General features: G+C 43.4%; 1 protein-coding gene across 1 annotated transcript in view; it reads right to left on the minus strand.

Moving 5' to 3' along the window:
• cfap43 (cilia and flagella associated protein 43) overlaps positions 1-17,297 on the minus strand; it is a 31,865-nt gene extending 14,568 nt beyond the window's left edge. The window contains exons 1-16 of the mRNA XM_056291922.1: positions 17,170-17,297; positions 16,805-17,058; positions 16,581-16,677; positions 11,853-12,020; positions 11,545-11,695; positions 8,812-8,974; positions 8,500-8,582; positions 8,216-8,347; positions 7,042-7,155; positions 6,843-6,920; positions 6,559-6,707; positions 6,190-6,293; positions 5,742-5,891; positions 1,620-1,780; positions 1,192-1,356; positions 794-924 (exon numbers count right to left, since the gene is read on the minus strand). Coding sequence (XP_056147897.1) covers positions 794-924; positions 1,192-1,356; positions 1,620-1,780; positions 5,742-5,891; positions 6,190-6,293; positions 6,559-6,707; positions 6,843-6,920; positions 7,042-7,155; positions 8,216-8,347; positions 8,500-8,582; positions 8,812-8,974; positions 11,545-11,695; positions 11,853-12,020; positions 16,581-16,677; positions 16,805-17,058; positions 17,170-17,198 — 2,129 coding nt within the window. The 5' untranslated portion in view covers positions 17,199-17,297. The remainder of the gene's footprint in view (positions 1-793; positions 925-1,191; positions 1,357-1,619; positions 1,781-5,741; positions 5,892-6,189; positions 6,294-6,558; positions 6,708-6,842; positions 6,921-7,041; positions 7,156-8,215; positions 8,348-8,499; positions 8,583-8,811; positions 8,975-11,544; positions 11,696-11,852; positions 12,021-16,580; positions 16,678-16,804; positions 17,059-17,169) is intronic.
• Positions 17,298-17,316: the final 19 nt, after the last annotated feature.

Raw genomic sequence — 17,316 nt, forward strand, 5'->3', positions numbered from 1 at the left:
GATAAGCGGTTAAGATAATGGACGGATGGATGGATGTACTAATACCGCACTCATTTATTGAACATAAGGAATAATTAATAAGGATTTTTTTAGGGGGCCCACAACCACAAAATGTTATATAACAACTTGACTCTGAGGTGACAGAGACTGAAATGCATACATACCAGTCAATTACATTTATATATTCTACATAAGGGATTCAAACAGCCTTTTCTAAGACAGCTTTCAATGAGTACAACGTTAGAATAACCACAAATTTCCGGATCACCAACATTATGAGTAACAAACAGTGAGGAGTGTAAGACTGAGAGCCACACAGAATTCAAACATATAACAGAGAAATTATAGGAAAAGAAATGACACCTAAAGAGAGAGGCACAAAGGAAGACAAGAGGATACTGGTTAAACAACAGAGGGGAGATAATGGATAGGAGAATGTGATTGTAGGGAAAAAGAGGGATGTCAAATATCACATGAGAAAGTCAGTGTGAAAGCACCTTAAGTTATTTTCCCAGGGATATTAATTTTGTGATGAACTTTCAACATGAAATCTTTACCAACATGCTGTCAAATGGACCTTATCTCCTATTTTGTAGCGGTACCTACTAGCCTGTGATGATTTAATAAAGGTGACAATGTTTCTCAAGCAATAACAAAACAGCGATGACGCAGATCTTATAAGAACAAACTAGGTCAGCCCACCTTTGAATGACATCTCCACCAGGAGCAGCAGTGCTCTCTAGTGTTCAATACTGTGCACTATGTTGGCTCAGCTGACAATTTGTTGCTTTACCTGAGGTTAGCGCACACAAGCGACCCATCCTTATGGCCTGTGGTGAAGAGCATCTGGCTGTCCGCAGAGAAAGAAACACTCCGAACCCCACCATGACAGTACGAATGACACTGTATCTCAATGTATTGCTCCTACACAAGGCAAAATCAGGCAAAAACTAGTTCTAGGTTTTAAACCATAATCAAACATATCCATTATAAAATTTGATTTTCATTTCTGGAATAGTCATCAAGTTACTGAAATTAATTTTGACAAAATGCAACTAATCATAGTTAATGAAGTTTTGTCCAGTGACTCAACGCAGCACTGTCTCAGCCTCGGGTGATATAAGATTCTTACATTAATAAGACATACAAATTACTCACTCAAATTTAGTTTGAGATTTGAGAAGTTCTTACCATAGAGATGGTCTCCCGAAGCCGCAGTAGACCATCTTGGCCGACAGAGGCCAGCCATGACTGGTGAGGGGAGAGAGCAAAAGAGACGGGACCCAGAGGATGGCCTTTCACTTCCTGTTCTGGTCTCAGTTGGAGCACGCCCTGACCCGAGAAACAGTCTGTGTCCTGCAAGGAAGAGTTGGGGGTTAGGAGCAATGCATGTGTAGGACATTTGCATGTGTCAGAACACATAAAAAAATTGCATATTTAAAGCCAAATTTCTAGTGTTTTACAAATCAAATAATTGCCACATGCCAAATCAAAACAGCCATTTCCGTGTTGTATTAAAAAAGGTGTCACAGATATTTGAAAGTAATGAACACAGTAATGAACACAGAAAATTAAGCAAAAATGAGAACCAACAACTTGACAGTACAGCAGCAGAGCACCTGAGGCAGTTGGAATCTCTGAATGGCTCTCCTCCTGTGGCAGTATGCAAAGAACTCATTGACCCCCAGCACACAAGATTTGAGTGCATGAGGTACTTCAAACATGGACTGCAGGAGGATATCATCAGATAGACAACCATGCTGGTTTGAATATGCAGGACCTGCAGTGAAGTAAAGGCACGCCATGCAGTTCACAGTTAATCAACAGGTAGGTGACTGGAAACATTAACCTCCCCTTCATGTGCAATTTTAAAAATGTTTGTCTATGCCTGTGGGAATGTAAAGGGTCTATCCATCTACAGAAGGAATGGAGTTTGTTTTAAGCAGTTCTCTTTGGAATCTGGGTAAAATTAAGCATCAATAGAAGCAGAAAAATTTAAATTATAGAAAAAATTAGATTGTTTTGTTTTTATTATTATATTACTTGATTATTTCTTTATTTGGGTTTCTATTAGCTGCTACGATGGCAGTTGCTGCTCTTCCTGGGGTCCACAGACAAGACATTAGAGACAATAGCCAACGAATACATACCTCCACCCACTACCTGAGAATAAAAATTAATCTTTAAATGTAAATGATAGTTGACAAGCTCTGATCTTGAACACAGGAGATTGCAATCGGTTGGTAAATGATTTGAATCTTGTTTTGAGTTTTGATTCAGATTTAGGCTATTATCGGGCTTTGTTGGGCTGAGCACCTGCTAGTTTCACTCTGAGCTTCAATAGGTGGGTCAGCAGACATGGGTCCTGCCCTCTATTGCTTCCTTTGTTGTGAAAATAAGATTGGGGCGGGTTCAGCTGTGGTACTTCCTGGTATTTAAACACACCGCTGTGCTGTAGCGTCAGCGTCACCCCTCATTGGGTAAAGACCTGCGAGTCTACCTGTGCGGAGTCTGACTGGTAATTCCCTTTTCTACTATTTTCTCTTGTTGCCTGCCTCACCCACCCACCATGTGCTACAAAGACATCTCTGTCATTCAAGGTTATCAAAAAGAAAAAAAATCGCATCTGTCGCAGACAATGCAACCCTGACAACCTCAATTTACTCAGGAAAGCCTCCTCTACTCACTCCTCCTTTACTTTTGGCTTATGGAATTGCCAATCGGCTGTAAATAAAACAGAATTTATCCAAGCACTGCTAATCTTTCAGACATTCAAGTGCTAGCCCTGACCAAAACCTGGATATGTCCAGAAAACACTGCCACACTGGCCGCACTCTCTGTTGACTCTGCTTTCTCACACACAACCTGTTCTGCTGGGTGTGGGGACGATATGGGTGTCCTCATTTCCAAAAACTGGAAATTCACAAAGCTTTCTCCAACTCCTCCTTCGAATACCATGCATTCAGGGTTACTGCTCCTATTAAGCTATTTGTGGTTGTCATATACTGCCCACCAGGGTGTCAACTGGGGAACTTTGTAGTCGAACTAGACATGTTACTCTGAGCCATTCCTGATGCTGACACACCACTGATTGTCATGGGAGACATGAATATTCATACTAACAAAACCCAAGCGACTGAATTCCTGTCTCTTCTGTCCTCTTTTGACCTCAAGCAGGTCCCCACCCCTCCCACACACAAAGTGGGCAATACTCTTGATCTGATTTTGACTCCGAACTGCTCCACAGCAAATCTGACTGTCACCCCCCTACATCTCTCAGACCACTTCTTTTTTCAATTCACAACCTCCTAACTGGAACATCCTCACATTCCTCCACAAATGATCTCCTTCCACCGAAACATCCGATCCCTTACCCTGACCCAGCTTTCCAATGAGGTCTTGGCTTCCATGCCTCCTCATAATAAATTCTCTTCACTCACTGTCAATGAGGCTACAAACACACTCTGTTCCTCACTAGCCTCCTCTGTTAACAATCTCTGTCTTCTAGCATCCAAACTTGCTCGTAACGCCCCCGCCCCCACCCCCACCGTCCATGGCTCACTGAGGTCATCAGAGAGCAAAGGGCGGGACTCAGATCAGCAGAGAGAAAATGGCATAAAACCAGAGTCCACTGACCTCAGTGACGATCAGTGTCTCCCAGCATCATTCTCCTCCAGCTTAAAAACAGCTAAGATCACTTACTATCAGAACAAGATCTGTGGCGCCACTGATGCTCGAAAAATGTTTTTTGCTTTTAACTCTCTCCTCAGCCCGCCTCCTCCTCCGACCTTCACTTTGCTAACTCCAGACATGTTTGCCTCATACTTTACTGATAAGGTTTCTGCCATCAGCTACCAGTTCTCTGAGCCTGACCAACTCTGTCTGCCGCTGCCAGCTAACAGTGCCACACTCACCTCATTCTCCCCCCTGACCAAGGAGGAAGTCTCCAAGCTTCTGCTGGACTCTCATCGCACTACCTGTCTGCTGGACCTAATACCATCCAACCTCCTACAGACCATTCCCCCTGCACTTAACCCTGCAGTCACACACATCATCAACTCCTCGCTGACAACGGGTGTGTTCCCCACTGCATTTAAGCAAGCTCGGATCACCCCACAGCTCAAAAAACCTACACTCAACCCAGCCCAGGCTAAAAACTACAGACCGGTTTCACTCCTACCCTTTTTATCAAAAATACTTGAGCGCACGGTCTTTCACCAAGTTTCTGAATTCCTTTCTGAGAACAATCTGAATCAGTCTGGCTTTTAGCAGGGTCACTCTACCGAGACTGCACTCCTGTCAGTAATGGAATCACTGTGTTTGGCTAGAGCTGCTGGTCAGTCCTCAGCTTTATTGCTGCTAGATCTGTCAGCTGCCTTTGACATGGTTAACCACCAAATCCTCCTCTCCACACTCACTGAGCTTGGTATCTCAGGATCTGCCCTCCGCTGGTTAATGTCCTACCTCCCAGGGATATCTTTTAGAGTATCTTGGAGGGGAGACGTGTCCAAACCGCACAGCTTATCCACAGGGGTGCCTCAAGGGTCAGTGCTTGGTCCCCTTCTCTTCTCAATATACACCACTTCACTTGTGCAATCATCCACTGCCATGGTTTCTCATACCATAGCTATGCTGATGATACCCAGCTCTTCTTATCATTCCCAGCAGATGACCTCACAGTCTTGGCATGGATATCACCATGCCTTGCTGATATCTCTGCATGGATGAAAGAATATCACCTTCAGCCTAACTAATCTAAGACTGAGCTCCTTGTCATCCCAGCCAGTCCATCCATACTACAATAGATCAATATCCAGCTCAGACTCGTGCCCACAAAGTCTGCCCAAAACCTGGGTATCATGATTGATGACCAACTAAAAGGTTCACATGGCCTCCATTGCTCAGTCGTGCTGATTTGCCCTGTACAACATCAGGAAAATTAGACCCTAGCTGTCTCAGCATGCAGCATAACTCCTGGTACAGGCCCTTGTAATATCACGCATTGACTACGGCAACTCCTTACTGGCAGATCTCCCTGCATGCACTTTCAAACCTCTGCAAATGACACGCGATGGCGTGTCTGGTCGTCAACCAACCCAAAACAGCACATGTCACTCCACTGTTCATATCCCTCCACTGGCTCCCAGTTGCTGCCCGCATCAAATTCAAAACCTTGATGCTCGCTTACAAAACAGCATCTATAACAGCTCCTGCCTACCTGAACTCCCTCATTCAGGTCTACACTCAGTCCCACTCACAACACTCTGCCAATGAAAGGCACCTGGCACTTCTGCCGCAATGGGGCCCTAAGTCACTAGCTAGACTCTTCTTTTCTGTAGTTCTCCGTTGGTGGAACGAGTTACCAAACTCCATTCAATCCTCTCCATCTTTAAGAAGAAGCTAAAGACCCAGCTCTTTCACAAACACCTCGACACCTAATGGTATTAATAAAAATAATTAATAAACTTTTTTTTTTTAAAAAGCTTCTATGCACACCATGCATTGCCTTTGTGCATTGCCTGTTGACACCTATATGTCCTATCAGACTTGAACATGGTTTTTTGGCACTTGCTTGTGTTGTTGTCTCCTGACTAGATCCTTGCTTGTGTTGCATTAACGCTCTTATTTTGGAATAAGGCTGCCCAAAGGAACATGACCTGTTAAGCGAGAGGCTAACTGAGGTTCTGGACCAGTCAGTCAAAAGGCACAGCTCCAGCACCAATACAACTCCAGTAAAGTACCTGTAAGGTCCCTCACAGGCAGTGTGAGCAGTGTAAGCAGGCTACCCTCTTGCTCTTTGTCCTTCTGTCCGGTGCACAGTGCAAGAACTCCCACCTGCTTATTCACCCTGTTGTACTGGGTGGACAGGGACAAAACGGAGCCAGGAACAACTGAGAGGAAAACCAAGCAACAAACTAATACTGGTGGAAATGTACTCTTGCAAAGGTTTTGACAATGAATACATACATGCAATAAGTATTCTAAAACAAGCATTAACTATGAGTTATAATGTTGCAGTGATGTGAAATGGATTTGCTAATGATGGATGCTAGGGCATGTTATTATACTGATGAAGCTAAACATACTGTCATTGCTAAGGTTTTTTTTTCTCCTTCAGTAGACAGGGAGTAGATCCTATCACATACAGAAACTTAGCCTGTCAACTGTTCTGTAATATAGTAAATCTACCTGTGTATCCTATGACTGAAAACCTCTTTGACGGCCTTGTATCAAGTAAATAGATGTGTGATTCTGAGGCACCGGTGAAAAGGTAGTTCCCTTCTTGATCAAAACTGAGAAGCAAAAACAAACACAGAGGCACAATGGCACCAATCTGAAACCCAGTATAACCATGTAAAAAGGCGTTTTAATTTGCTCCTAGAACTCACTCTTTGAATTGAATGGAACTTTGTTTAACCTCCATTGTCAAACCACATTTGATGACTAAAGATAACTTACTAATTGCTCTACTTTGTTAATATGATACAAAAATATGTTAATATAAATACTAGTGCAAAATTAAAACTCCATGGAGCCCCAATGATGGTGGGTACTTGCATGAGGTGAGCCACAGGCCCATGGTAAAGATGAATCTTGTGGACCAGGCGTGGTTGGTGCTTCTTGATCAACTCAATAAATAAGACATGGCCAGAGACTGTTCCTGCAACTGCATAATGTGCAATAGGACAGCAGGCCAGACTGCTCACCTAAGTGGAAATTGATTGAACTTTTTAACTCCCGATAGTTGCCATTTTTAATTTATTTTAACTCCTAATTAGGAATTGAGGATGTCATTATGGCACTACAAATATCTTTAAATGTCAATGTGCTGGGAACCTGACCTTAGCTTGAAGAGATAGAGACCCAATGCGACAGCCATCTGTGGACCACAATTGTAGCTCTCCAGATTCCCTCACTGACTGCAACAAGCAGTAAAAATCCCAAAATCACCACACAATGAGAAGATCAATCGTAAAATCACAAACATTATCGTGAGATACAGACAGTGTTGTGTACACTCGGCCAAAACGGATATTTTACCACACAAACATTCTCGTCAATGCACAGTGAGGCTCCTGCCACAAAGTTGCCACTGAGAATGTCCAAAACCTTGTCCATCTTCCCATGAGTTGGTTTATAGCTATAAATCTGCCCCTAAAGAAACATAGGTCAGTAGTGAACCACATCCTATATGGTAAGGTCATGAGATTAGGCAGTTCTAACTAAACAATAGAAATATTTGCAAACTACAAGAGTGCACTCAGTAGAGTGCAGATCTCCACCAGGCGTACATATCTCCCCTTCTCCGGTGTTTGAACTTGGTGACAAATTATCCCTTTTTTTGCCTACCAGGAAAAGGGAAATACATACACACACAGATAGAAATTATAAGACGTTTATGCAGTGCCCAAGTCGGTTGAATGTAAAATATGGGGGGGAAAAAGTTGTTAATATGCAGTGCTCAAGCTAAAAAAATCTATCTAATAATAAAACATTTTGCCTGTCAGTCTGCTGAATGTGCAGCCTCCTTGGCAGACACTCGCATGAATGTGACGAAGTCTGACATGAAATGAAAGAGATCACACTATAATAATTTCAATGCCCTTATTAAAAGGCTTCAAATGTGTTTAAAATTCGTAGTTTTCATGATATAAAATTAATCAAGGTTAATAGTTGCTCTGCTGATTGATTTTCATTCATAAACAATGGTAAGAAAACAGCTCAGCCATGGAAAAAGTTTTACTGTAGCTACTGAGATGATTTCCAGCTATGACTGTGATTAATCCTACTCTTGAAATTGTGTTTTTACAGCAGAGTTTTAACATTGGAGACAATGGCACTTCCGCATGGTGGCGAAGGCGAATTACTTTTGGTTCATCCAGTGTTCCTTCAGTTCTCCCATGCCAAGATCAGGAGAGAATGATTTGCTAGCTTTTGAAATATGATCAATTTCTTGTTTACTTTCAAGACTTTCAAGACAGATCAGGCAGCGATAGAAAAACAGCACTCGTCGAGCAATCTAGAGAGTGAATAAAGAGCGGGAGTGGCGATAGCAAGAACAAACATTTTTCTGAGGTTTTGAATCACCACAGTCACGAGAGGTTCTTCATCATACAGTCATAAATGTGCACAAAACATTTTAGGCAGCGATAATAAAGCATTCCTGTTTCACTGAATGCAGACTACATATTCTACAATTAACTGAAGTACTTACTTTATTGGAAGCTAAAATTAAAGTTTCATAATCAGGGGAGTACATGACAGTTGTGACAGGCTCCTCTAAGTTCCATGTTTGTGTGATCCCAATTTGAGCCCTTTTGATGTGCAGGCAGTGTATCACATTCTCCTGTAAAACATTAGTATTTAAATATTAATGAATGTGAATTTCAAACACATCATACTGCAAATAAGATCTTCTGAGAGCAGGGTTTGGTATTCAGTATTTTTCCATGAACCTTCTGAGGCCTAGTGAGGGTCAAAGGGCACACAGGTTAATACCTCTCTTGCAGCAATCAAGCCATCCCCGTGAAGGACTAGACTCTCAAAACTACCCTTTTTGAGCTCAGGAGTGGCACTTGTAGCTGAGCAAAATTAAAAACAAGGCAGAGAAAGAAATAGAAAAACATTTTCCAACTTGCAGAACTTATTATAATTTGGATAATATATTTTCTATTTATTTTCAGTTTAGCTTTTTGTTGTAATATTTAGAACAGTGTAAACGCTGTTAATGGCTTTGGAAACATAAACCACATTTTAACAAATTCTAGCATCACAGTAAAACATTCTAGAAAAGGGATATCATTGGTCTACCGGCTGATGTGCATGTACCTCTGGGATTGAAAAGAACGGAGACAGAGAGGCTCTCTGGGTCAACAAGCAACAGAAAGCCCTCCTTGCATCCCACATACAGCTCTGATGTGGCTGTCCAGCAGATGGCAGAGGGAGTCAATCTGGCCTTAATGCAACGCTGAGGCTGTGTGAAATATTGGGATTGGGGTGATTAAATTCGGGTTTCATCCCAGGCATTTGCATCAAAGAATTGGAATCTACAATAAATTCATTCATTCATTCATTATCCAACCGCTTATCCTTGCTCAGGTTCGCGGGGATGCCGGAGCCTATCCCAGCAGTCATTGGGCGGCAGGCAGGGAGACACCCTGGACAGGCTGCCAGACCATCATAGCCTCCCCCCTCCCCGCCCACACACACACACACACACACACACACTATAAATACTATATCTGCTATAGCTACTATATAACTATATATAACTATATATATATATATATGTATATATATATATATATATATATATATATTTTAGATTACAAGGTAGTGCGAATTCTGTACTGTTCACTTATTTTGCTATATTTTAGTTACTGTGTAGAAGTGTGGGGCAACACGTACATGAGCAACATAAAGCCATTGGTTACATTACAGCAAGGCACAGTAAGAATTATTCATAAAGTGGTTCCAAGAGAACACATCAACGGACTGTTTATTAAGTCAGGATTAATGAAACTTAAAGATTTAGTTGAGTTACAGACATTGTTAGTGATTTACAGGGCAAAAAGCAGAGTATTACCAGAAGATTTACAAAATTTATGTTTTTAGTTCAGAGGACGAGGACCATAGACGGACATTTAATTTATCAGTATGCATGTATTACTTTAAAGCAAATGTGTATTTCGGTATGTGGCGTCAAACTGTGGAATTCTTTAGAGAATGATCTAAAGGGTTGTACAAATATCTTTCAGTTCAAGAAAATGTATAAGGAAAGAATAATTAGACAATATGGAGTTGTCAGGTAATGGGTTTTCAGTTGATGGTGAATTATTGTGTATGGCTTTTTAATTCTTTTTAATTTCTCATGTTGCTGTAAGTATTAGTTGTTGAGTAACTGATTGAGACCGTTAATTCTGTTGTTTATTTAGGTTTGAGTAAGAGGCAGGCAAAATAAGATTTTCTTCTCCCTGCTCCTTTTCAATCATGGAATGTATAAATTGAGTTGTGTTTGATCATGAATTGCTTGTTCTTTCTGGAGCTGTGCATTACCATGAGCAGAATAAATAATAATGAAATGAAATATATATATATACACTACCGTTCAAAAGTTTGGGATCACCCAAACAATTTTGTGTTTTCCATGAAAAGTCACACTTATTCACCACCATATGTTGTGAAATGAATAGAAAATAGAGTCAAGACATTGACAAGGTTAGAAATAATGATTTGTATTTGAAATAAGATTTTTTTTACATCAAACTTTGCTTTCGTCAAAGAATCCTTCATTTGCAGCAATTACAGCATTGCAGACCTTTGGCATTCTAGCTGTTAATTTGTTGAGGTAATCTGGAGAAATTGCACCCCACGCTTCCAGAAGCAGCTCCCACAAGTTGGATTGGTTGGATGGGCACTTCTTTGAGCAGATTGAGTTTCTGGAGCATCACATTTGTGGGGTCAATTAAACGCTCAAAATGGCCAGAAAAAGAGAACTTTCATCTGAAACTCGACAGTCTATTCTTGTTCTTAGAAATGAAGGCTATTCCATGCGAGAAATTGCTAAGAAATTGAAGATTTCCTACACCGGTGTGTACTACTCCCTTCAGAGGACAGCACAAACAGGCTCTAACCAGAGTAGAAAAAGAAGTGGGAGGCCGCGTTGCACAACTGAGCAAGAAGATAAGTACATTAGAGTCTCTAGTTTGAGAAACAGACGCCTCACAGGTCCCCAACTGGCATCTTCATTAAATAGTACCTGTTAGAGCCTGTTTGTGCTGTCCTCTGAAGGGAGTAGTACACACCGGTGTAGGAAATCTTCAATTTCTTAGCAATTTCTCGCATGGAATAGCCTTCATTTCTAAGAACAAGAATAGACTGTCGAGTTTCAGATGAAAGTTCTCTTTTTCTGGCCATTTTGAGCGTTTAATTGACCCCACAAATGTGATGCTCCAGAAACTCAATCTGCTCAAAGAAGTGCCCATCCAACCAATCCAACTTGTGGGAGCTGCTTCTGGAAGCGTGGGGTGCAATTTCTCCAGATTACCTCAACAAATTAACAGCTAGAATGCCAAAGGTCTGCAATGCTGTAATTGCTGCAAATGGAGGATTCTTTGACGAAAGCAAAGTTTGATGTAAAAAAAATCTTATTTCAAATACAAATCATTATTTCTAACCTTGTCAATGTCTTGACTCTATTTTCTATTCATTTCACAACATATGGTGGTGAATAAGTGTGACTTTTCATGGAAAACACAAAATTGTTTGGGTGATCCCAAACTTTTGAACGGTAGTGTATATTATATTTATGTATTTATCATTATATATTTATTGTATTTAAATATATTTATATTATATATAAATATTATCTACTATAAATGAGGTTCTGAAAACAAAACAAGCTATTTGAACAGCAAACAGTAGTCATTCACAAAGTTGGACAGAAAAATTAATGTTACTGAGTCACCAAAACAAACTGCAGATAGTCCACCTATGTTGGGGTTAAGTTTATCTTTGTGTTACTATAGGAGGACAACAGCCTACCACAAAGTTCTCAGCCCTGTCTCTGGTGAGACCTGCAATAGCTGATGGAGGCATCTGAGGGCCAAGATAGGTGAGTCTGCCATTGACAGCGTGAAAGGGATGCACTTCTTTTTCAACAAAGGAGCCATCGGTGGCTGGGAGATCTATTGCACTGTGAAATATTGGAGAAATATTTAGAAAAACACACTCATACATTATATTGTGTAAGGCTACATGCAACAATGCATACATGCATCTAAATACACAGAAGAAAACGCCATCTGTTGAGTTTTAAGGTGTGCACTCATGCAGTACAAATCTTATTTTACCTTTGTTTCATGGTATGAAAGCTGTCACTCTTTTCAATGTCCCAAACGGTGACAGTTGTGGCGCCCAGAACACAAATCTGTTGCCAACTCATTGGGTTGAACACCAGAGTAATCACATCCTTCCCAGCTTTGGCTTGCCTACAAATTGGCTCAGCACTTTTCCAGTTCCTGCATTACACAGTTAGACTCACAGTTACTCACAGCCTTCATAGAGAATGATTAAAAGTAGTGTATAGCTTTCCATCACTAACTGTAATGTATTGGGACTTATGTTAATGCGCGTGCTCTCTGGATAGTCTTTGATGGGGGGCTCTCGCGAGGCGAGACTCGGAAGTAATGTTAAGTATGAGCCGAACTGGAGAGAACGTATATGTAGCCTGATGGCTGAGTATCCTGACTTTGCTAAGTTCTAAGTAAAGAGTTCGTTGACAACCAATGTCTCTCTCGTCTCTAAGTCGAATCTTACACTGGCGACGAAGCGGATCCGAACTCCAACAGTTCTGAACAGTTTATTGAGGGAAATCACCAACCTCCGATGTTCTACTACACTACAGCTTTGAGGAATCTGTGAGTAGCCTAACGACATCACCATGACCATGCTGGGTCGCATAGAAGAGTTTGATGAAGGCTCCGGCAATGCCATTGAGGAGTATGTTGAGAGACAGAAATGTTTTTTCCTGTCAAATGGAGTAGATGGGGAGGAGAAGAAACGCGCTATTTTGCTTAGCGTCTGTGGGGCTGCAACGTATTCTACACTACGTTCGGGGGTCGCTCCCGTCCTTCCTCCGGCTGTCACCTATGAAAACTTAGTATTGGCCTTGAAGCGCCACTACAGTCCTCCTCCATCACAAATTGTTCAGCGTTTTCAGTTTCACAATTGCAAACAAAAGCAAGGCCAAGGAATCTCCAGCTACATTGCTGAACTCCGTAAACTCTGGGTGCATTGCGCTTTTGGTGACCAACTGGAAGCCATGTTGCGTGACAGAATTGTCTGTGGGGTGCTAGATGAAACGCTTGCAGCGCCGCCTGCTGGCTGAAAATGAACTCATTCAAAGCAGCAGAGGAGAAAGCCCTTGCAGCGGAAACAGCCACGTTAAATGCGCGAATACTACAACCAAGCCAGCTGGGACCACCACAGTCAGCAGAAGTTCATCAGACTGCACAAAGTCAAACCGTTTTGAAAGTGAAACAAACAGTAGCAGAAGGTGGTGCAAAGCCATGTTTTCGTTGTGGAGGCACACACAACCAACAACATTGCAGATGTACCACTGCTGTATGCCACTATTGCAAAAAAAGGGGGCACTTTTCTCGTGTTTGTTTTAAAAAGAGCAGGGATATCGCATCAGCAGATTCTTCTGACACAGTTCCTCAATCCCAACAACACACACACACTGTTAGGCAACAAGAAGAGGAATATGACATTTACACCATGGGCAGGCAGCTGTATGCTCATGTAAAAAAGCCATATCAAGCCACTGTGATCCTGAATAACAAAACACATGTAATGGAGGTGGACTCTGGAGCCGCATGCTCCTTGATCAGTGAGGGCAGTTACAACACCTTGTGGCCTGACCAGCCACCTTTACTGCACACGGACAGTAGAGTGCTTAGACAATGGTCACAAGCAGAACTACAAGTTAATGGGAAGATTTTTGTGGATGAGCAGTATCAAGGCAATCACAAGACCTTACCACTGATTATTGTTCGAGGTCAGGGGGCAAGTCTACTGGGCAGGGACTGGTTTGAGGCACTGGGCATTTCTGTAATGGGGGTGCGCCAAGTATGCTTACAATCCGTGGAGTCCATCTTAACGGAATATGCAGAAGTCTTCCAGGACCTCGGGGCTTCACGAACCCCTCGAATTGATATTGATATTGATACGACAGCATCACCCAAGTTTTTTAAAGCACGTTCGGTGCCCTTTGCCCTTCGGCCAAAGCTAGATGAGGAGCTTGACAAGCTAGTAGCTCAGGGTATTTTTGAACCCGTGAGACACTCAAGGTGGGCCACACCCATCGTACCAGTAGTAGAAAAGGATGGCAGCTTAAGACTTTGCGGTGACTATCGCTGCACTGTGAATACAGTTGTGAAACCTGATGTATAACCCATTCCTACGGTGGCTGAACTGTTTTCCAGACTGGCAGGGGAGGTGCTTTCAGTAAATTGGACCTCAAACAAGCTTACCAGCAGCTGGGGCTGGACGACGAGGCTGCAGAGCTTCTCACTATAAACACCCATCGCGGGCTGTTTCGGGCCCGCCGCCTGCAGTTTGGAGTATCGACAGCTGTGTCCATATTTCAGCGTTTCATGGATACACTCCTCGCCGGTATACCAGGCATGCAACCGTACCTGGATGATGTCTTAATAGCGGGAAAGACTGTTGACCAGCACAATGACCGTCTTCGTGCAGTGCTGGAACGATTCGCAGAAGCAGGATTGCGGCTACAGAAGGAGAAGAGTGTGTTTGCTGCTGACCAAGTTGAATTTTTAGGTTTTCGTGTGGACAAGGATGGCGTGCAGCCGACTATGGAGAAAGTTGAGGCTATTCAGAAGGCGCCTTCACCCCGGAACAAAATGGAGCTTCAGTCATTCCTAGGCCTACTCAATTTTTACAGCTGTTTTTTGCCAAATAAGGCTGCCATCTTAGAACCGCTGCACCGCCTCCTGGATCAGTCTGCACCCTGGCAGTGGATTGACGCACATGAAAAAGCTTACACTGCTGCAAAACAACTGCTTCAGGCTGATGGCGTGCTCACGCACTATGACGAAACAAAGCCATTAGCCGTTGTTTGTGACGCTTCGCCTTATGGCTTGGGGGCGCTGCTCTTCCATATGGAGTCTGATGGCCGGGAGGCTCCCATCGTCTTTGCCTCGAGGATGCTATCCTCCACTGAAAGAAATTATGCCCAAATAGATAAGGAGGCCTTGGCGGTCATTTTTGCAGTCAAAAAATTTCCCCAGTACCTTGCTGGTCGCCACTTTGTGGTTTTTACTGACCACAAACCTCTTTTGGGCCTGCTACACCACTCTAAGCCCATGCCACCCGTCCTGTCCCCACGCATGCTACGCTGGAGCGTTCTTCTGCGGGCCTACGATTACGAATTGTGCTACCGCCCTGGCAAACAGCTAGCAAATGCCGATGCCCTCAGTCGCTTACCACTGCCCGCTGGTATGCGTGAGACCCCTCCACCCATGGAGGTGCTCTCACTGGAAATGGCGCCTGAAGCCCCACTGAATGCAAAAAAAATGTTCTGTCCCGGGTGCTGCGCTGGGTCCTGCATGGCTGGCCAGTGGATACACCTGACAGCCGTTTCAAGCCGTTTTTCACCCGGCGCCATGAACTGTCCGCACACAAGGACTGCCTATTATGGGGGAGTCGTGTAGTTATTCCCAACCTGGTGAGGGAGGAGGTACTAGCCATGCTGCATGATGCACACCCAGGCATTGTGCATATGAAGGGCCTGGGGAGGAGTTATGCCTGGTGGCCAGACAGTAAAATCCTGTGAAACCTGCCAGAGAACTCATCATGCACTACCAACAGCACAGCTACACCCTTGGGAGTGGACAACTAAGAAATGGTCCCGGCTACACATTGACTTTGCTGGTCCATTCCAGGGGAAGACATTTCTCATAATTGTGGACTCACACTCTAAGTGGTTAGAGGTTGCCATGGTGAGTTCAGTGTCCTCCTCTGCAGTGATCAGCACACTGAGGCTCCTCTTTGCAACTTACGGGTTGCCAGATGTCATTGTTTCTGACAACAGTGCGGCCTTCACATCGGAAGAATTCAAAGAGTTTGCCAGACGGAATGGCATCAGAGCAGTGACTACGGCCCCCTACCATCCTCGTTCAAATGGCCAAGCTGAACGTATGGTCCAGACAACCAAGGAGGCCCTGTCTAGGATCACTATCGGTGACTGGCAGACACGCCTGGCTAGATTTCTGCTGTCACAGCATGTGACTCCCAATTCAGCAACAGGAAAGAGCCCTGGCGAGCTTCTCATGAACCGGCGTCTTACCACAGCCTTTGATCGCCTTCATCCTGACTATGAAAATGAGATGCACCTCAAGCAGGAGGTGAGTACAGAAAAGCTGCAAGGCCCAAACAGATGTTTTAGGCCACAGGACACTGTGTATATGAGGAGCTACACTGGGGGACACAAATGGGTCCCTGGTGGGATAGCCAATCCTACTGCCCCAGTTTCATATAGAGTGCAGACACCTGATGGGCAAATGCATTGACGCCACGTGGATCAGCTGCGTGGTAGAGCGACTGCACGCACGGATGTGGTCGCTGGAGAATCCATTGTTCCTGGTGAGCAGTCACCTGAAGATGGGCCGCTCGAGTCTACCTCGTCTGAAACGCCACGACCAGAGACCAGCAGGTCTGTTGAAGATCCCTCTGGTCCTGTGGCCATTCCTGTGCCCACTACCCCTCTACAGCGTCCGGCAAGAGACCGGCACCCTCCACGCCACTTGGCAGATTTTGTTGACTGGGGGAAAGGGGTGTAATGTATTGGGACTTATGTTAATGTGCATGCTCTCTGGTTAGTCTTTGATGGGGAGCTCTCACGAGGCGAGACTAGGAAGTAATGTTAAGTATGAGCCGAACTGGAGAGAACGTAGATGTAGCCTGATGGCTGAGTATCCTGACTTTGCTAAGTTCTAAGTAAAGAGTTCGTTTACAACCAATGTCTCTCTCGTCTCTAAGTCGAATCTTATACTAACCATACTGTTATGGTGTGGTCTGGAAGAGAAGAGCAACAGCCCAAATAAGGACCACCATCGCTTAACGCCAGAGATGTGTAGTCAAGCTGCGCCGTTCCTAAAGAAAAAAAAACAACAACAAAAAACATCACATCACATTCGTGACAATCAGTGTTAAGTATGCAATTGTGAAATCAAACGAGGATGGCGCAGGTTTGCCGAAACAGAGGGAAACGTCCCCTTACCTTTCAGTTCATTTTGCAACTCCAGTTCAGGGTAGTTTAGCACGAATATAGATGGATTTGATCTATGCTCAGAGAACGCAAGGATCTTAAAGTTGCCATTTGCTGCGAAGGCGCCGATGCCTCTGCTAGGGGGCTGGTACACACTTTGCGTTTTGGTCTCTATGTTCAGGAAAATCATGCGATTCCCACACGCGTAACATACTACTTTATTATCAACAAAGTCAACCTTCGGGTATGTAAAACCCTGCGCCCACCTACGAATAGAAAACAGAGATGAGCTGATTATGGACAGCCATAATCACTCTCAAGCAATAATATTATACAATCATCAATAGACTTTCATTTCCAGTGTATTTAAGTCATACCTGACTTCTAAAAGTCCAACGGCATCCATTTATACCAAACAAGATATAAAACGACAAAAACAAAAATTTATATTTGTTAGCTTAACGGTCGTTGAACTTTCTGCCAAACTCAAACGTGCGGAAGCTGGGTGTGTATCCTTGACAACC

The sequence above is a fragment of the Lampris incognitus genome, chromosome 13, assembly GCF_029633865.1.
Source record: "Lampris incognitus isolate fLamInc1 chromosome 13, fLamInc1.hap2, whole genome shotgun sequence".
Lineage (NCBI taxonomy): Eukaryota > Metazoa > Chordata > Actinopteri > Lampriformes > Lampridae > Lampris > Lampris incognitus.